This window comes from Tamandua tetradactyla, chromosome 3 (genome assembly GCF_023851605.1).
Source record: "Tamandua tetradactyla isolate mTamTet1 chromosome 3, mTamTet1.pri, whole genome shotgun sequence".
Lineage (NCBI taxonomy): Eukaryota > Metazoa > Chordata > Mammalia > Pilosa > Myrmecophagidae > Tamandua > Tamandua tetradactyla.
In genome coordinates, this window is record NC_135329.1 from 11,575,766 (window position 1) to 11,597,104 (window position 21,339).

The window sequence follows — 21,339 nt, forward strand, 5'->3', positions numbered from 1 at the left end:
CAATCTTTTGAGCGTGGACAGTTATCTTCTGCTGCTGGCGTCTGGGCATTTATTCAGATTTCTCTTGGTGTTGGACCCAGCAAGGTTGTAATATTTTTCTGTGAAATCTCTGGGTTCTGTTTTTCTTATCCTGCCCAGTAGGTGGCGCTCGTGGCACACGTTTGTCTGCGGGTCCCACCAGTAAAAGGTGCTGTGGGACCTTAAACTTTGGAAAACTCTCGCCGTCCTGGGGGTTCGCTAGCCGAAGCGGCTTGAGCCGGCCCGGGGTCCGAACGCAGGGAGGGTTGCTGGTCGCCGCAGCCAGGGAAAGAGCCCGTCCGAATTTCCTAGTCGGCCCTGGGCAACAAGCGTGGCGGGAGGGCGCCAGCGGCAGCGGCCCGCCCGAGAGAGTGCATGTTCCCCGGGAGTCACGGGGTCACCGTTCTCCGCGGCCTGGGGGTTTCCGATCCAATTCTCTCAGTTGGTCCGGGGGCTGCGCGTGGTGTGGGCGCCAGTCGCCTTGGTTTCAGGGGACCACCTCTCCAATTCTCCCAGCCGGCCCGGGAAGGGGGAAGGGAGTAACTCCGGCCGCTTGCCACCCCGCCCGGTAAGGCCCGCGCGCCTCGGCGATCTCACCCGAGCTGCTTCTCTCAGCCAGCCAGCCGTTCCAGGATGGGGTACACTGTCTTTTTTATCTCTGTTGTGGCTTTGGGCGCTTTCTGTATCGTTTCTACTCCCCTAGTAGGTGTCCTGGAGAAGAAACTAAGATCCGTGCGTCTTACTAAGCCGCCATCTTCCAGGAAGTCAAAATGGGAAATTTTATGTACATGTTTTATCACGCTAATAACTTCAAAAACCTAAAAAAAAAAAGATCAAGAGCTTCTGTGCCTCAAAAGACTTTGTCAAAAAGTGAAGAGGCAGCCAGCTCAATAGGAGAAAATATTTGGAAATCACATATCAGATAAAGGTGAAAGGCAGCCGACTCAATAGGAGAAAATATTTGGAGACCACATATTGGATAAAAGCTTGATATTCGGGGTACAGAAAGAAATCACACAACTCAACAATAAAAGAACAAACAACCCAAATATAAAATGGTTAGGGGATTGGAATAGACACTTTTCCAAAGAGCACATACAGATGGCTAAAAAGCACATGAAGAAATACTCATTTTCATTAGCTATAAGGGAAGTGCAGATCAAGACTGCAATGAGATATCATCTGAGACCTATATGAATGGCTGCTATTAAACAAAGAGAAAAGTACAAATGTTGGAGAGGATGCAGAGAAATTTGAACAATTATTTACTGTTGGTGGGAATGTATAATGGTGTAGCTGCTCTGGGAAGCAGTTTGGTGATACCTCAGAGAACTAAATATTGAATGACCTATAACCTGACAATACCAATATTTGATATATACCCAGAAGAGCTAAAAGCAGTGACATGAACAGACATTTGCACACTGATGTTCATAGCGGCACTGTTCACAGTTGCCAAAGGATGGAAACAATCAGTGGATGAATGGCTAAACAAAATGTATATAAATATGATGGATTATTACACAGCAGTAAGATGAAATGAGGTCCTGAAACTTAAAACAACATGAATGAATCTTGAGGAAATGATGCTGAGTGAAGTAAGTCAGACACAAAAGTCAGATATTGTATGATTTTGCTATTATGATTCTGATAAAGGTAATCTCAGAGGTTATACTGTAGAATATAGCAGACCTAGAGGTACACAAAAGCTAAAGATGGAGGAATGACTATCTGAATTTTAATGCAAGGGAACAGATTGAAGTGAAAGTAGTTCATTAATGGGACTATAAGTAATATTGCCATATTAAAGATGAATATGATTGAAAGAGAAATGTATGGTACAATGTATCTCACCGAGTAAGTCTACAGTTATAAGTTCTCATGAACTGTTTCAAAGGTTTGATATTGGACAGAGAGTCAGTAGTTGAGAGGTGTAGGGGGAGAACTAAAATTGCTTGCTGTAAGACTTCAGCAGTTCCACAGCACTACCAGGGGCAACAAATTAGCGGGGAAGGATAAGAGATAAAGAATAGTTTTGATTTGACATTTAATGAGGCTGTATTTGTCTGTTCTTTGTTTCTGTGAACCAATGAAAATTGTCAGAAGTTGAGAGTCCTACTGGTTGCACAACCAAGTGAGAATACTGTAAGGCAGGTTTGTTTATTTCAGACAGTGTCCATGATACCTAGTATATGGAGGGAGCTGAAGGGTACGATGACTGAGAAGGAGAATGGTGAACTGTGAAACAGTTACATAATGGAATATGGTGTGGCTACAAAAAAAGAATGTCCAGGGACACACAGTGGACTGAATTAAACCTTAGGGACAATATGTTGTGCAAAATAATCCAGAAATAAAAGAACAAATATGCTAAGGTCTCTTTCAGAAAATACTTATACGAAAATTGGAGCCTAGATTGTAAGTCCTTATAGCAACCATACTTAGACTGTTTCTAGATTCTGAGACACTGAGCTATGTGTGTATAAGCTCGTATTTCCCTGGAACTTTGAATAAGTCTTTGACACCTAAGCTCTGAAAGTTAGCACAGCTATGTACAATAATAAAGTAACTCTAAAAGAGATTAGCCTCAATTAGAGATGAAATTGAAGCCAGTATGGCTGGGAGTAAGGTTAATCAGAATTTATACAGGGTAAAACATGATAGTGTATGTATTCTAGACCTCTACCTACTGTATGAGACCAAAGACAGGTTTATTTTGTCTAGAACCTAAATTTTTTGTTACACACAATCTAAATCAACCTGTCTGGACACTTCATTTAAACAACCCATACTCCTGGGGTCCAGAACAGGAAAGAGGCCTTGTAATTCTGTATAGCTCAATGTAATACCCACATATATCTCAGACTATGATGGGCTGCTAATTAAAAAGTATTGTTAGAGTCCTTGAGGGTCCGAAGGATAAAGAAAAAATGGAGCTATTAAACTTCTCTGTCTAGGAAACCTTAGGTACCTTCTTAATCATTGGAGACTCCCAAGAAAATAGGCCAAGCTCTTGATTTTGAAGCTTGTCTTGTCAAACTTATTTCTGTAGTGGAGAAGCTAAGCCTAATTATAACAAGGCCTAAGAGTTGCTTCTAGGAAACCTTTTGTTGCTCAGATGTAGCCCCTGTCTCTCTAAGTCCAACTCTGCAGAGAAAATCATTACTCTGACATTCCAGGGTGAAAGTCTCCCTGACAAAATGAAATATGACTCTCAGGGTATGAGTCTGGCCCTGGCACCATGGGATTGATGACACATTCTGGACCAAAAGGTGGAAAAGAAGTGTATGAAATAAGGCATGAGTGGCCAAGAGAGAGCAGTTGGAGTCAAGAGGCTATTCTGGAGGCAACTTTTGTGGAAGCTTCAGTTAGATAGTGCTAATTACCATGGCTTGCTCAACCCCAACCAACATCACTCCTGTTCACTCTTTTTTTTTCTTTTAAATATTTTTATTGTAAACCTTAACAAACAAACGTGGAAACATTCTTGACATACAAAATTCTATACATGGTGTTATTTTCCTCCTTTCTCTCCATCCCCCTAACAGCAGTTTTTAAATAATTCTTTATTCAGTATTCAAATCGTGCTGGGATTTTTAGGGCCAGTGCAAGGGTAGCTCAGTGGCAGAATTCTCCTCTTAACTCTTAAGAACACCTAGGGCTTGAACTGAGACTCTATAAAGTTCCATGCACTTAGTTTGCTTTCCTGAAACCTATGATTTCCAGAGGATTCCTAGGCCAGATAAATCCTGAAACCCAGAGGGATCAGCCTCTCAAAGATAATTAACTAAGTACATCCCCCTATCATTTAGTGTCTACATCCCTTCTCAACATGAAAAAGTCAGAATGGGCATTGCCTAAGGATCCCTATAGATTGAGAGAAGGATCAAAGGAGAAGGAGCAGTTATAACAGAGAAAATAGGGTGTAACAAATGAATATGAGTGCTGAGTCATCATATTGCTATTTCTTTTAGACCCCAGTATTTTGGAATAGCTAGAAGGAAAAATATGAAATAGTGGAGTCGTAACCCATAACAAACTCTGAAATCTGTTCAGTAACTACTTGTTGAAGTGTACTTTGAAAATTATTGCTATTTCTTTCTTTTCTTTGTATATATGTTGTATTTGACAATAAAAATGTTTTAAAAGAAGATAACTCATTAGTTAAAAAATAAGATCAATATAACTATTACACTGAGAAAATTGTGTGTATATGTGTGTATTGTTTGCTTGGTGGTGGGGTGGTTTTCCTCTTGGGGGAGGAAAATATGGTAGTGGCATTGAAAAATGGATAATTGTAGTCTGAACCCATTCCCTCTTTCTTTATTCAATCTGAATAGAATGACATCGGGAGAGGAAGAGCCTAAGTGCTTTTATTAGTAATGTCTTGATGTTTGCTTTTCAGCATCTTGTATAAAACCAAGCTGCCTTTCATCGTGGTCATGAATAAAGTAAGTAGATCCTTCCTATTGTGAGTCACATTTCTTTTTTATCAGAACATTGTAGTTGTTGGAAAGTTTGGGTGGGTGAGGAGAATTATTTCAGATACTAGAAAGCAGATTCAAGCCTTACTGTAAGAAGGTCATGGGCATATCTAGGAAAATGGATTCAATCAAATTGAATGAGAATTTATCACAGTTCTCATTCAGTGGTGTTTTAGACTAGATAGAGTAGCCTTGCAACGCTGGTGTATAAGTTATCCCTCAGAATCAGGGCTGTGTAAATGGGGAAGGGACTGCTAGTCCATTGTATGTGAATAAAAACAAAAACAGAATTCCCTCTTGTTGGACAATGGCAAAAATGTAAGAGACTAATTCACATAAGAGCCTGGAATGTGCTGGCCTCCTCTGTGGCCACAGTCATTTGTCACTGAATAGTGAAGGGTCTGCTCCAACCAAGAGAACACAGATCTTTATTTAGTTACATAAACTAACCAACAGTCTTGACTCTTTGGGGCTTGTTGCAATGGAGGAGAAAATGGAGGAAGCAGGGAGAGAAGAAAATATAGATGTGTGCTGTCATCATTTCATGAAAAAACAAAAACCAAAAAATTACTGCTTTTTTTGTTGCCTTACCTCATCTTTGGTTCCTCATGGTTGACTTCTCTTTGGTACAGACTGACATCATTGACCACAGCTTTGCAGTGGAATGGATGCAGGATTTTGAGGCTTTTCAAGATGCCTTGAATCAGGAGACTACATATGTCAGTAATCTGACTCGTTCTATGAGCCTGGTGTTGGACGAGTTTTACAGCTCACTCAGGGTAAACTTTTCTACTCACTCTCTCACTTCCTGTTTATTGGTATGCTTCGTAATCTTTTGTTGAAACCTGGACTTTATGATATTTTAATATGATATCACTGGAATTTAGACTGAAGTGTTTGCTTTTTGTCTTTGATTCAGTTAGTGTTATGATAGAACTCTCCTTGAATGCCAGGAGCTGACAAATAAGAAAAAAGAAAAGAAAAGAAAAGCATCCTTTTCAGTCTGTGCAGATTTGGCCTCTGCAAGTGGTTTCTTTCAGAGCTTAGCCACACAGCGAGGTCAAGCATAGCTTGAGGTGAAAGTATAGAGTCGTTCTTGGTCCTTTCTGTACGTGTCTTGTCTTGGCCCATGTTTGTGTGGCTCTAAGAATTCTATCTTTACATAGGTCTGAATTTCCCTTCTTTTGTAGGAAATAGTATTTCCTCATGGTCCTGGGCTGTGCACTGTATGTCCTGCAGCCAACAAAACTTTGCCCCAGGCAGCTGCAACTTGAGGGTTCTACGGCAGATTGGTGCAGGCATACGTGGTCCCTCTGTGTGCACAAAGGTTACTCAGTTCCCTCCAGAACCAGGACCTGGGAGCTGCCCTGGGAGCAGGTGTCTGTTCCCCATGAGCCTGTGAGGGGAGGAGGGAGAGACCAGCTTGGGTGACAGGAGATCCTACCATTTTTGAGTTGCCTTTTTCTTAATTCTGAGCTTGCCCTGTTACTGCAGTCCGTTAACTGTTTTCTAGAGTTTTGAGAGAGATTTCTGCCACTTGTTGCTGTTGCTGAAGTTTGGTGGGTCAGAGCCATGAAGCTTCTCATTTTGCCATCTTGATAGGGATGGGGGCACTTTTTTTTTTTTGCCAGTTGATTTATTTAAAAAATATTTTATTGAGATATCTTCACACACATACAGTCCATCCATAGTATACAGTCAGTGGCATACAGTATCATCACATAATTGTATAGTCATCACCATGATTATTTTTAGAACATTTGCGTCACTCCAGAAAAAGAAAAAGCAGAAAACTCAAACATCCCATACCCCTAACATTTCCCTCTCATTGACCACTAGTATTTCAATTTCCCCAATATTTTTTTTGCCCCAAATTCCCCACCACCCCTCATTATTTATTTAATTTTTGTCTTTATTTTTTTGCTCATGTGTTCGTACCCTGGATAAAGGAAACACCAGACACAAGGTTTTCACAATCACACAGTCATATTGTAAAGCTATCAGGAATCAAGGCTTCTGGAATACAGTTCAGCAGTTTCAGATACTTTCATCTAGCCACTCCAATACATCACAAACTAAAAAGGGATATTTATATAATGCATAAGAATAACCTCCAGGATAACCTCTCAACTCTGTTGGAAATCTCTCTACCACTGAAACTTTATTTTGTCTCATTTTTCTCTTCCCCTTTTGGTCAAGAAGCCTTTCTCAGTTCAATGATGCCAAGTCTCGGCTCATCCTGGGAGTCCTGTCCCATGTTGCCAGGGAGATTTATACCCCTGGGAGTCATGTTCCAAGTAAGGGGGAGGGCAACTGCCAATTTGACTTAGAGAAGCCACATCTGAGGAAAAAAAGAGGTTCTCTGGGTTTGATTCTTAGACTTAATTATAAGTAGGCGTAGCTTCTCCTTGCAGGAATAGGTTTCATAGGGTCAAGTTCCAATATTTTTCCATAGCAGTTGTATCATTTTACATTCTTCTCAAATGTGTACAAGGATTCCTATTTTCTGTCTCCTCACGTACTTGTTACTTTTTTTTTTTTAAAATAATAGACATTCTAGTGTGTTTTTGAAGTGGTGCCAGGCTCTTCTAAAAGTGTCTAAGCCTCTTTTCTGAAAATTTTATAACATTTGAAGCAAATAATGTACACAATTTGAAAATATACAGTTGTTTCCTCACTGGCATTTGTGATACTTTTGACAGGTGGTAGGTGTCTCTGCTGTTCTGGGTACAGGCTTGGATGAACTCTTTGTTCAAGTCACCAGTGCTGCAGAAGAATATGACAGGTGAGGATAATCGAAAATCTATGACATTCTTGGTAACTCAAAATTTTGATGGTCTCAGTTTTTCTTGGCAGAACATTTAGGTTTTCGTAGTGTCTGTATTGTATTTGCCATGCATATGTTTACGGGATCTGACCACAGTTATATATAACAAGTTCCCATTTCTTTTTTATTTTAAATACAATTATAAAATCTTCACTACATTGGATGATTTAGAGAAGGGCTCATTAGACTTTTTCTGTTAAGAGACCATAGTAAATATTTTAAGCTCTGCCAGCCACGTAGTCTCTATTTTGCCCAGTCAACTGCCATTGTAGGACAAAAGCATTCATAGATAATATGTAAGCCAAAGGGTATGACTGTGTGCTAATAAAACTTTATTGACAAAAACAGGCAGATTGACATTTGACCCACAGGCCACATTGGCCAATCCCTGATTTAAGAGCATTGAATTTGGAGTTAAGAAGGCCTGGATGGGAGCCACGGCAGCTCAGCAGGCAGAGCTCTTGCCTGCCATGCCGGAGACCTGGATTTGATTCCCCATGCCTGCCCATGCAAAAAAAAAAGAAGGCCTGGATGGGATGTCTATTTCCTCCATTTAAAATATGAGTGATCTTAGCAAGTTTTCCTCTTTTGTAGAGTAGAGATGATAACATTTATTGCTAAGGTCATTGTAGAGGATTATTTGAGAATAAAGGAAAAGAGTATCTAAAACACCTAGCACAATTCCTGACACATGGTGAGCACAGTTCATAATAAATGTTTTTTATAATTTATATGGTTAATTCTGGGATTCTGTTTGTCAGAGGACCCTGGGCTCGGAGGACTTTTCTTTGGCTCATGGACTGATATGGTGCTTATTAGTACACTCCTTTGTGCCTCATGTTTAACAAGATCCTAAACATGTGGTTCTCAGACACCTTGACTTTGATTCCTCAGAGAAGGGTTTATTAAAGTATTCAGAGCCTCAGGAAAGACTATTTTCTATATCCTTTCATTGTCCAAGGAATTTTATATTGGGCTTTACTCATCCCAAGTACTTAACCCAATGAATGGTGAAGCATGTTACTCATGGTCTCTCCAATGTTAACTTTTCCAGCCCAGCAATCAGGAGTTTGTTTATTTGGTTTCAGGATGGGCTAGACATCTTGGCTTTGTGATTCCATAGGAGTAGACCAAGTAAGGCTTGTTACTTTTCGTGTTCAGTGAAGTGAGCTCTTTTGTCATCATCAGAGTTCTAGGAAAAGAGAAATGATCGAGGAGAGTGTAGGACAGATGATCAAGCTAAAGGAATTTAGAAAGTATTTTTCTTTCCAGAGAGTACCGTCCTGAATATGAACGTCTGAAGAAATCACTGGTAAGAAAGGAGGCTGTTTGTATATTTTAGGGCCGTTAAAACATAACACTTTGAAATTTGTTCTAAAACTACTTTGTTAAAGTGAACTTTGAAATTTATTGCTTTTTTTCTATATGTTAGATTCCACAATTTAAAAAAATAACACAACCACAATGATGTACTAATTTTAATGACAAATGTTTTGTTTTGGTTTTCAGTGTATCTTTTAGATAATTGTTCATTTCTATTTGTAAATTTGTATGTTCTGCTGTCTGAATGTACAAAGGCCATTTAATTATTTTTCTTTTCTTGGATTTAAACAATCCAGTTTTTCCTGTTACATATGCTGAGCCTTTCATGTGCCTACCCCTACCCCAAGGTCCATTTAAAGACCGGTTGTGTAATTTTTGTTTATTAAGAACAGAGAGGTGGTTCACAGCTCTTACCCCAGATGATTATGTCTTGCCCACATGGTCTGCAATGGGCTCTTTGTTGCTGAGTCTTTCTGCTGTGTCTGCTGGAGCTTTCTTTTGATATGTTTCCGTGTCCAGAATCTGAATCTGCTAATTTGGTCTGTAGAGCCCTACTGAACTTTTCCTACAGTCTGGGCCCATGCTACGTGTGCTTCTGGCCTCATGTCAGCCATCCCTAAACTGCTTAATATTTAAGTAGCCACCAGTATTTGCATAATTGCTCATCTCCACTTAGAAGTCTGGCATTTAACTCTGGACTCCTTTTTTAATATGATAGTGTTTTTCTCTGTATATGCAGGCCAGTGCACAGAGTCAGCAGCAGAAAGAACAACTGGAACGTCTTCAGAAAGATATGGGCTCTGTGGCCTTGGACATGGGAACTACCACAGGTATTGGGGGGTCTCTTGTTAAGAACTAAAAGGAAGGTACAGTACTTTGAATCAACAGGAATATATATACACATATATATATAGTATGTGTGTGTCTGCATGCACATATACATAGCTACATACATACATACATGAGAGAAAGATAAAAGTAAATGTGATGTTTATATATATATATATATATATACACACACACACACACACACACACACACACACACGTATACATATATGAGTGATTTGGAAAGGCAAATCCCTAGAAGTTGTATGCTTTGAGCTCTTCTTCAGGTAGTGTTCACTTTACTTTGTCAAGATACTTGATGTCTACTTTTATTTTTATTTACTTATTTATTTATTTATTTGCATGGGCAGGCACCAGGAACTGAACCCAGGTCTCCTGCATGGCAGGCAGGAACTCAGTCTGCTGAACCACCATGGCCCACTTTTTTTTTTTTAAACACACTTTAAAAATTCCCCACCATTGTTTTTTTTTATGGTTCAGTTTTACCTATTTCAGATTTACAGAAAAGTTGCACAAAATGTAGAAAGAACTCCTATAAACCCCTCAACCAGATTCTAGGTCTCATATATAATGTACATTTATAATATATTTTATTTATTTATATATACATTTATAATTTTCTTCTGCATCATCTAAGAGTAAGTTGCAGGCATGACTTTTCATTCTTGAATATTTCAAGGACATATCTTATGTAATCTCAGTGCAGTTATCAAAAATGAGGAAATTGACATTGACACAATACTATTACTAATGTATAGTATTAGTAATTTAGATGTGGCAAATTGCCCTTCAGAGCAAATGAATCCTAGGTCTGCATTTTATTTAGTTGTCATGTCTCTTTAGTTTCCTTTCTTCTTGAACAGTTCTTTATTCTTTTTTTTTTACATTTCATGACATTGACAGTTTAGAAGGTCATAGGACAGTTAACTAACAGACTTTCCCTCAATTTGGGTTTATCTGATGTTTCCTCATGAGTTGATTCAGGTTATGCATTTTTGGCATAACTTTATAGAAGGGAAGTTGTGTTCTTTCAATGCATCATATCTTGGAGGTACATGACGTTGATTTGTCCCATTACTGGTGATACTGATTTTGATTGGTCAGGGCAGTGATTGCCATGTTCATTCGTAGTAATTATTTTCCCTTTGTAATTAAGTATTTTGTGGGGTAATGCTTTGAGACTATGAAAATATCCTTTTAATTTTCAAATTCTCACCAGTTAGTTTTAATATATCCATTAATATAGTAGAGATAGCATCCATTTTTCTGTGATGTATAGTGCAAAACTCTTAAGCTCCTGAAGAGAGGGTGGTCATGTCCCCCACCATGGCTTTAGGAAACTTGGCCTGGTTTCAGTTTTTCACAGAGATCCCCCATCAAGCTGGATGGATCCCTTGCCCAGGGATTCCTTGATTAGACTTTCTCCTGATTATCAGGGCTTGACATTGGGTTTCCCTGTGTAGGGACTGTTACCTCTGTTATTATATTCTATTTTTTTGTTTTTTTCCCTTCCTTTTTCTTGAATATTCTGGTTTCTCCATTCTGGATCATTCCATCCTGCATTCTTTTCAGATCTTCTGAACTTATATTTCTACCAGGAAGCTTCCTCAGGGCTCTGCCCTTTTCCTTTTAGCTCACCAACACCCTAGATCTGCTAAAATGTCTATTACTCCTCATAGGAAAAACGATAGCTTTTTCTATTGTGAGCTAGTAAAAAACAATGATATTAAGAATGAGACCAAGCTATTTGAGCATTATCTTCCTCATCTTAAAAATGAGTCTTCTTGAGTTTAAGGGATAGTGAAATCACTTTGTAACTAAAGAACTGTAGAAATGTTAAGTGGTATTAATAATACATTTAGAAGAGATAAGATCCTGCATTTATATTTATCATGACCATTTTCATCCTGCCAGTTTAGAATCTTATTTACTTATTAATTCAGAAGCACTTCTTGGAGATGGCCTGTGCTCATGTCATACCAGTAATAGGTGTTTTCTCTGTAGACAGCTTTTCTCCTGTGATGGACCCTTCTGACCTGATCCTGACTCGAGGAACCTTGGAGGAAGAGGATGAGGAAGCAGAAAGTGATACTGATGATATCGACCACAGAGGTGAGAGATGGCTGAGGTGGCTCCTGGCATTGTTTGCTTAAGAACTCCTTCTTGTTAAGAGAAGGCCTTAAGTATGCAGCCATTACTGGGAAAAGAGGGCCTGGTAAAGGATATAGCATCTGGAAAGAGTTTCCTGTATTGGGAGTTCCCAGTCTTTCTAGTGAATGAATACTGAGTTGAATACAGCTGTTTATTGGTCTTGTATCTTCTCATCTTTAAGACCAACTCTATTTGAAGAATCCAGGAACCTAGAAGGGTTCCATTTGGGATAGTTTATAGATTATGAGCAAAATCTATTTTTTCAAACAGCTCCAGGATTCAGGGTCTATCTATGAACAGGACAACCTTTCTTAACTCATGTGTGCTGGGTGGTAAAATGTAAATTGCCTTATTGATCAGAGTTATTGAGCTATAATTTACACACAGTAAAACTTACCCAATTTGAGTTGATAGTTCAATTAATTTTAATAAATACATACAATAATATAACCACCACAATTAAGATAAAGAACATTTTCATTACCACCAAAGTTCCCTCATGTCTCCACACACCTTGCCCCTGGAAACTACTGAACTGAGTTCTGTTCTCATAATTTTCTTTTCCAGTATGCCACATAAATAGAATCATACAAAATTTAGCCCTTTGTTTGACTTCTTTCACACAACATAATGCTTTTGAGATTTGTCCATGTTGTTGCATATATCAATGGTATGTTCTTTTCTACTGCAGAGTAATATTCCATGATGTGGCTATCTCACAGTTTGTCTATCCTTCATATGTTGGTGGACTTTGGATTGTTTCCAGATTTTAGCTTTTATAAAGCTGCTGAAAACATTTTAAACAGATTTTTGCGTGTGTAGGCATATGTTGTGGCCAACTCGCAGCCCTGCCTTCTGGCCACCATGCCATCCAGGCCCTACAGCAGAGGCCAGCCTGGACTCAGCCCCCATGACAAATGGTGTCGCTTCCATTTGGCGACTGTGGCCCCCTACCCACCGACATCATGAATGTCCGCAATGCTTGGCCCGACGATCTGATACACACGCAACACTGCAAGCTCCTTTGCCTTCCTGAGAACTACCAGATGAAATACTATTTCTACCATGGCCTTTCCTGGCTCTAGCTCTCCTACATTGCTGAGGACAAGTACGGGAATATGTGGGTATGTCCTAGCCAAAATGAAGAGCACCCACATTATGTCCCCTGTGGACATGTTACCTTACTGACTGAAGCATTCCACCGGCGCCTCGGCCTGGCCCAAAAGCTGATGGACTAGGCCTCTCGGGCCGTGATAGAGAACTTCAGTGCCAAATATGTATCCCTGCCTGTCAGGAAGAGTAACCGGGTGCCTTGCACCTCTATAATTTTCAGGTTAGCGAGGTGGAACCCAAATACTCTGCCGATGGGGAAGATGCTTATGCTATGAAGCGGGATCTCTTGCAGATGGCAGATGAGCTGAGGCTGCAATTGGAGCTGAAGAAGAACAGGTACGGGTTGCTGGCCTCCAGGGATAATGAGATGGAGACCCAGGGCAGCACACTTCCTGGTTCTGAAGAGGCATGCCAGGAGGAGACGTGTCAGGAGAAGAGCCTGGCTGCTGTTAATAGTGGGAGTGACGGCAATGGGGAGAGCACCGATGTCCAGGACAGCTCAGAAGACTCAGGTTCCACTTGGATTCGTAGAGCCTGCTTGAGGCCTGGAAGAAATGACTCTTTGACTCTTAAATTCCCCAAAATTGTCCAAACTTTCAGTTACTGTCCCTCACCACCATCCCATTCAACATGTTTCACCAGCATATATGCCTAGCACCTTAATGGGAAAAGGAAAGAAACAACAGAAAAAAGAAAAAAAGGTGAATACTACAGAAGTACTATCTTGCCATAATTGTGGCACTCCCTGCTACCCTATTAGGAAGCTAGAGTTCAAATACCTACAGAAAATAAGTAATGAAAGAAGTAATCTTTTATTTTCCTTTATCTCCGTCTTAGGTTTGGGGATAGAGGCAGTTAAAATTAGAACTGATGGTGGTTAGACAGGTGATGAAAGAGACTGGGTGTCATCATCTACCAAATGGTAATAAAAAAAAATACTAACACTTATTGAGCATTCACTGTGTTATAGGTGCTAATATAAGAACTGTGTATGAATTGTCTCTCTCTTTTTTTTTTTTTTTTTTACATGGGCAGGCACCAGGAATCGAACCTGGGTTCTCTGGCATGGCAGGCAAGCATCCTTGCCTGCTGAGCCACCGTGGCCCGCCCTGAATTGTCTCATTTAATCCTTGTAACATTCATCTGAGGTAGCTGATATTACCCCATTTTTCAGTTGAGGAAGCTATGTCTATAGGACTGCATGTGATAATAAGTAGAGATCAGGGATGCAAACTCAGATTCCACAGTCATGAGGATTAAATGAGATAATCCTTGTAGAATGCTTAGCATACCATATACAGTTTAGTATTCTGTAAATTTTAGCTCTTAATATAATCTGTAATAATAGTTAACTATTTAGCATCACTTCTTTCTGCACAGTAATCAAATGATAAAATGTTGTGTATAAGCAGCAACAGTTTGCAATCTTGGAAGAGAGATATGTCTTGATGATTAAAATAGCTTTCACTGACAAGCTGAAGGTCAGAGCATTCAGCTGAATCAATGTTCATCAACAGCAAAATTTCTAAGGAGCCATAGCATTGACGACTGCTCAGTTCAGAGCATGCGGATTGAGGCACCAATGCGTCAAGAAATATGGGCTTGATAATTAATAACAAAAAAGAAAATAATGCAAAATCTTGGAATTTTCAGCTGATCTGGCAATTTTGAGTTAACTATGATTACTTCAGTGGCTTTCCATTTCTGGTTTATTCTTTCTGTCATTCTAACAAAAAGCTGTTAAATGTTCACATGAGCATTCACTGAAATAGACTGTTCTTAATTTTACCAGACAACTAATCATAACTGAAATGATGTAATGAAATATGGTAGAAAGTTTGAGACTGACAGGTCTGGTGAATTCCTAGTATAACCTTACCCCAGATATGCCAGAAACCATAGATTTCAAATACAGCTGCAGTCTATGAAGACAGAGGAAGGGGTTGGGATGAGATTAAATATTGTTTTGAAGTACTATATAGAATATTAGATAGATATTCTAATATTAGATAGATATTCTAATATTAGATAGATATTCTAATATTCTATATATTAGATATCATTTGTTGAATTATTTATAATTTTTAAGTGTCACCTTTTAATCAGTGTGGACATACATTTAGAATGGCTGAACTACTAGCTTTATTAGCGGTAACTGGTAAAAGCAGAGGTTTTTCCTAAGTTGCTTACTCTCCCTATACTCTAGTGTATAAAATCCAATGAGTTTTATGGTGAAAGAAGTAAGGAAGAGAGGATATTAAAGATTCAGTGAGTGGGCAGTAGTTGAAAAAGCCAGAATAAAAGCCTTTCTGAAAACATTCTGCGGTGCCATTTTTGTAGATGAATATCCTCATAACATCATAGAATTTAAAAGTAAAACCATAAAATTCTGCTTTATGTTCATAAAGGCATATTGACAATGAATATACATGCCTCAGGTTTCTACCCACCTCTCCCTTTAAGAAAACCCGATTATGTAAAAATTTGAACTTAATAAACTGATAAATTAAGGGCTATAGTATTTATATTTTAAATGGAATCTTTACTTAATGAAATATTTCTATTCCTTTAAACAACAAACTGTCTTGGAAAAAATTTCAATGTTACTTGACTTTTTAATTTTTCATAATTATCAAGAAATATTTACTAAGAAAATTAACTGTAATGTTTGATTTTTATAGAACTTATTTTGCGTGCCTATCTTAAAATGTTGCAACAATTTTTAAAAAGTAATGATGAGAAACTTTCTGACCTATTCGTCCACATCTTATTCCTCTTCTATGATAGCAAGTTTACTTTTATTAAAAATAAGATTTTGTGTTATTAAAAAGAAAATGAGTATGACCTCATTTGAACTACTAGGGGGAGATTTCTCCCTGTAAATCTCATGTTTTGGGCAACATGATAAATAGAGCATGGTTCTTGGAGACATTTTCTTATTGGGAGAAGTGAACACTTAGCTTCTTAGAAAAAATAGAGTACTGTTTTGGATGGGTGGCTGATGGCAGCTCTAACCCACCTAACTAATGAGGGAGTATTTACAAAGAATTTTCCTTATTTTTCCCTTGCAGTTACTGAGGAAAGCCATGAAGAACCAGCGTTCCAGAATTTTATGCAAGAATCAATGGCCCAGTATTGGAAGAGAAGCAATAAATAGGAGGAAGACTTCAGGAAAGCTCAATTGTTTCTAGAAGTCCAAAGTTTTGGAACTCTTTGGACTTTGAAGAAGCTGCCTTTACCTCTGATTGGGCCTATCATAAAGGACAGTTTTCTTCAGAGTAACAGAGTTCTGTTATTAGGGATAGCTCATGACTCGAGCTGAAGCCAGTGATAGAAAGACCTTGGGACCTGGAAGGTAGATGCTGATTCTTCTAGGCCTTTGATGTGGGCTTAAGCAAGGAAGAATATACTAACTGTTCTTGGAAGTTGATGTCTCTTCAAGAGTTATCATTTAGAACTCAAGTACTTTTGCTGCTGATGGCTGGAAGAGAGAACTTATTCTGTTGGTGATCATTTGAATCTGTTATTAGGCTGAGTTTATAGACTCTGTTTCCCCAACATATTGTTCCTGATTCTACACTTTGAGTTTTCCTGTTTCTAGCAGAAAGAGAGAAGAGAAACATGATCTTGCCCAGAATGGCAGTGGAGTCTCTTTGGCTACTAGTCACTGTTGGTGTGAAATATGGCCCACACCTGGTAGCTCATCGTAGGACACCTCGTCTGTTAAAGTAGGCAAAATACATTATTAATGATAAGAATCCTGCTTTCAACAAAGTCTTCAAGCTCTAACTTCATAAGCTTGCCTGTCATGATTTCAAAATAGAAAATGATATAATCCCAAATAAATTCACTTCTTTCAACAGGGAAGCTTAAACCCACCTGTCCAAACTTGTCTCAATAAGGAGGTGATGTTTACTAGTTTCTGAAGTACAGATACCTAGTAACCAGGTCCAGAGCCAGGCCCCATCTGTCCATATTGCACTTTGAAGTTAACACAGATATCCTTGGTGATTTATTCAAAGGTCATGGATTTGGCTCAGGTATATTTTTCAGAACTTATTGCTGTGGTAAGGGTCAGCCCTGCATCCATATTCTTCACCATATCTTAATATCAAGGATCTTTACCTCTGCCTTAGCTTACCAGGTCAATTGTTCTCAAAGTGTGGTCCCTGGAGCAGAAGCATCAGGATTTCCTGGGAACTTGTCAGAGATGCAGGTTTCCAGGTCCAAATCTGGGGGTAGGGCTCAGTAGTCTGTTTTTGTTTTTTGTTTTTTTTCCCCACATGGGCAGGCACAGGGAATCGAACCTGGGTCCTCTGGCATGGCAGGCAAGCATTCTTGCCTGCTGAGCCACCATGGCCCGCCCCCAGTAGTCTGTTTTAATAAGCCCTCTAGGTGAATCTGATATATGCTAAATTTGAGAACCCCTGCTCCAATTCAAAACAGCACCTGGTGTAATTCTAGGCACCTCAGGTACCAATCCTGGCTTAACCTATCTTTTCTTCAGGTATCAAAGCACTGTAAACTCAACTGTCTGGTGCCTATTTTCCAATTTAAACATTCTAAAGTACTTTAAATTACCATGAAGAATTAATTTCAATATTCTGTACCTAGTGGGAACTATTGGTTTAAATATTTGAACTTGTTCTCTAAGAGACCATTTGCAAAACATAAACAAAACAAACTTTGGACATACATACCTATGCTAAAAACTCCCTAAGGGTAGGGACTAAGATCATCTTTGTATTTCTTAGTCACAGCTAGGCTGTGTAATGAACTAAATGAATACAATACCCAGATGGCTACATCAATGAAACTGCTTGATGGCCCCCTTCATTAATAAACAAGGGAGAGTGAAGTTAAAGCTGGGACAGGAAGGGTTTAGAGAAGTATGCTAAAAATATAATATGGCCCAATTAGTGAGTTAATAAATCAGCTGTTAACCATTTAAATCATAACCTTATTTTGTCGCTATTGTATTCTTCTTTATCTGCAACCCCTGGAACATTTAAGGTACCCAATTCTATGCTAATTGAAGCTGGGCTTTGATTTTTGATCTCTATTAGTAATCTAAATTTCCCAAGACTTGTTTTCTGTCTCAGAAAACCAAATTTAAGCAGTATTTAACAGACCCATATCCATTACCAAGGATAAAACACACATTTGTTAATACTTCTAAATATTAGAGTGCTATGTTATTTATCTACATATTTATGGAGATTCAGGTGGCAAGCAGGGCAGATATTGGAATAGACTGAGTAGTAACAGTGGCATTGTTGAGGTGATGATGTAAAGAAGAAAAGTTAACCTTAAAAATGCCACCCATCCAGTGGTAGAAGCAGTGTGTGGCCAAGCAGAAGCCTGTTCCTGGATAAGTCCTATTGCTTCCCTCACAAAGAAACAGCAGCAGAAATCTATGTGGTAAAAATACAAAAAAATAAACATTTGAATTAAGTGGAAATAAGAAAATAAGGCACAGAGGTTAAGGATAAATGGAGCAAGCCCAGTGAAGGAAGAAAATAGGTGGATGAGAAAAGAGAAAGGAGAGAGCGGTCTGATTAAGCTAAAAAGCTGTATCACTACAGACCTCAGGGATTTTCTGAGATTTTTCATAGGCATCAAGAACAGTTAAAAAAAGACTACTGGACACAAGTTGTACAGTGTTTAGCTCTTTTCTGTTAAGTACTACTACTGGATTCCCAATGACTTAAACCAAAAATGAAGTTAAATGTATTTACTTGTGAGTCTATTCAAACACAGCTTTGGAGTTCAGTGAACCTCATTCCTCACAGCATCCCTGTGAGGTAGGTCAAAGCAGGTAGGATTCTTAGTTGTGCCAGGTAAATGGCTCTAGAGAAGCCACTTGTCTAGGCATGGCTAGGCTCGTAATGACGAGTCGGGGATGGGGCTTTGGTCTCTTGATTACCATTCCAACATCATGATTTGTCTGTGAAAGGTGGCTTGGTTGTGTAAAACTGCAAAACCTGGATACAAAAGTAAAATACAATCTTATTTTGTTCAATCCAGTCCCACTGAAATTAGGAAAATTCACTGTGTTTAGGATATAAGTATCAAATCATCTACATAAACAAATTCCAATACATCAAGATTCTCTTTTGGGTCTTGTAAGGTTTGGACAGAAAATCTTCCTCTTCTCCTTTTATATTTTCCTCATCCTCTTTTTGCAGCGCTGATTGAAGACAGGGGAGGAGCCCATGAGGCTATCAGTGGAGTGGGAACCATAGCTGCTGTCTGAGTCTTCAGGGCTCTGGGGGACCCCAGCTTCACTCATGCCTGACATGGGCTCCTCAAAGACATCACTGTCCAGCACCCCATGCCCAGAGACATTTCCTTCTTCATTTTCTTGAGGTTCCATTTTCACATGGGCTAGGTTCCAAAGAGGGGAAGCATTTACCTCCGCACCTAGAAACAGAAAGAAAATAAGAACATATAACTAATGGTAAGCCAAGGATAGAACAAAGTAGAGTGAATATACCCAGGACCAACTGGTATCCTTTAGGCTCAGTTTACACTCTGACCCTGGTACTTAGCTGGAGAATATAGTTGCTATTCTCTATTTTATCATCATCAAAAAGTTAACCACCTCTGGATTGTATGGTAGCCCATGATAAACTCTGGGATCTATCCTGTAACCACTTTTTGAAGAGTGCTTTGAAAACTATTGCTTTTTTATTTCTTTGCTTTGTATATATGTTATACTATACAATAAAAAAAGTTACCACCCCTGAATATCTTCCTTTTTACTTCCTTCCTCCAACACATCTTCCTGCCATTGTCCCTAAACCAGGAAATCAAATTATGTAGGTAGAAAGATTCATCTCTGAGCTCAAAGGCAAGCATAGCCTTTGGCTCTTGTCTAGTTGCTTAGTTTATTCATCCGTCTTTCCTTCCATCCTTTATAGGATGGTCTTGTTTTCCTGCCTTTTATTTCGATCCTTGGTCCTCTCTCACATAGTGAAAAGTTAACAACTAGTACAAAATACCACAAAATACCGCAACGGTTTCCTGACCTGGCCCCCAACAAAAAAAGGCATGGTGCCTAAGCCTACAACAATTTCTGTTTGGCCTTCCTGTCTCTATGTATTCTAGCAATGCTATTCTGCTGTGGTTATTTCTTACGCAGTTATTATTTCTTCCATGGCGAAAGGTTCTCTGCTTATGCTTAATTTGCAATTTACATCATTTGTGCATCAATAAGATGACAACTTATATTTGTAAATATGATTAGTCTGAGTGCCCAGACTAACCTGAAATTTAACTGACTCAGGTAACCAGTTGTTCTGGTTCCTAAGGTAATCAATCACAAAGTCTATCTGGAAGAAAGGACAGCTGCCTCTAATGGGGTAGTGTTATTTCAATCCCTTTGGTCCCTAATTTGTGAAAGTACTCTGGCAAGGAAGTCCAACTACTCAAATATCCTTGAGCAATGAACACTCTTCCATCTATCAGCAGTTGTCTTATTCAGCTAAGTAGAAGCATCAGGACCAATAAAGAATACTAAGGGAAGAAGGGGTTATCTGTTCCACCAGCTGGACCAACTGAATCAACCCTGGTAATTAACAGAAATTGCATTTACATCCTAAGTAGGAATTATTTTTAAAGAATGTCTGTAAAGCTGCACTAGTCTTTTTTATACTAATTACAAAGAGAAAAATGTTTTAATCTTTAGATCCATGAAGCTATGTATTTTTTAGAACTTTACATTCTTCTGCACACTCCCACTTTTGTTCTCCCACCTGGAGAACTTGATTCCAAAAGTAAAAGTACTGAGATTGGGGTGGGTCACCATGGCTCAGTGGAAGAGTTCTTGCCTACTATGCTGGAGACCAGGGTTTGATTCCCAGTGCCTGCCCATGCAAAAAAATAAATAAATAAATAACAGTACTGAGATTGGCAAATCCCCTAGAATTAAAGTAACTTGATTTCTCTTACTTGAAGCCTGTGGTGAAGCTTCAACTTCCAGGTTAGATGGGAAGCGCTCACTCTGAGCCCCAAGGACCCCCATGGGCAGGGACTGGTCTCCCGAAGCAAGGTCTGCCTCCAGTTCGTCACTGACAGGGAAGGTGATATCACTCACAGGTTCCTCCTTGATCTTTACAGGCTTAGTGTCCTCTGTGGCCTTCTCAGGATTAACAATCCTTTCATACTCTTCAGAGAGTTGCTTACTGATCTGTTGTTAAGCAAGAGTCAATTTTCCAAGGAAATGTTAAAAGCAAGTTGCCAAGTCACCTTGTTACATCCCATGGGAAAACTAACAGACTATGAATAACAGAAGAGTTTTAAAACATCCATTGCAAATGGAATTTGTTTAAGGCATCAAGTTTGTTTTTAAGTGATAGAGATAAAGAAAGGAAGTTTTGAAGTTTGTCAGAGAGAGTATATGTGATAAAAAAGGTGAAAAATAAACTTGACTGTATTAAAAATAAATCAGAACTGGAACAAAAGATCACATTTTTGGCTACAGAACTAGTATTTGATATATCTACTCTAGGCGTATAATGGACAGTATGGAAAATCTGGATCATTTAATAGAGACTCTTTTTTTGCTGGACAT

The 21,339-nt window shown here is 39.0% G+C and overlaps 2 protein-coding genes across 7 annotated transcripts in view; one reads left to right on the top strand and one right to left on the bottom strand.

The window, feature by feature from the left end:
* The window catches only part of GPN1 (GPN-loop GTPase 1), a 43,445-nt gene extending 23,931 nt beyond the window's left edge, over positions 1-19,514 (top strand). For 4 of the 6 annotated variants that reach the window (XM_077152471.1, XM_077152473.1, XM_077152474.1 and 1 more), the window contains 7 exons: positions 4,424-4,469; positions 5,135-5,281; positions 7,205-7,287; positions 8,602-8,641; positions 9,392-9,482; positions 11,490-11,612; positions 15,836-19,514. In XM_077152471.1, coding sequence (XP_077008586.1) covers positions 4,424-4,469; positions 5,135-5,281; positions 7,205-7,287; positions 8,602-8,641; positions 9,392-9,482; positions 11,490-11,612; positions 15,836-15,921 — 616 coding nt within the window. In that variant the 3' untranslated portion in view covers positions 15,922-19,514. Of the gene's footprint in view, positions 1-4,423; positions 4,470-5,134; positions 5,282-7,204; positions 7,288-8,601; positions 8,642-9,391; positions 9,483-11,489; positions 11,613-12,984; positions 13,101-15,835 lie in introns of all 6 variants that reach the window. The other 2 variants (XR_013172342.1, XM_077152472.1) reach the window with 2 other exon arrangements.
* The window catches only part of SUPT7L (SPT7 like, STAGA complex subunit gamma), a 53,899-nt gene continuing 44,527 nt past the window's right edge, over positions 11,968-21,339 (bottom strand). Inside the window, exons 4-5 of the mRNA XM_077152469.1 lie at positions 20,718-20,955; positions 11,968-19,187 (exon numbers count right to left, since the gene is read on the bottom strand). Of these exons, the coding sequence (XP_077008584.1) occupies positions 18,925-19,187; positions 20,718-20,955 (501 nt within the window). The 3' untranslated portion in view covers positions 11,968-18,924. The remainder of the gene's footprint in view (positions 19,188-20,717; positions 20,956-21,339) is intronic.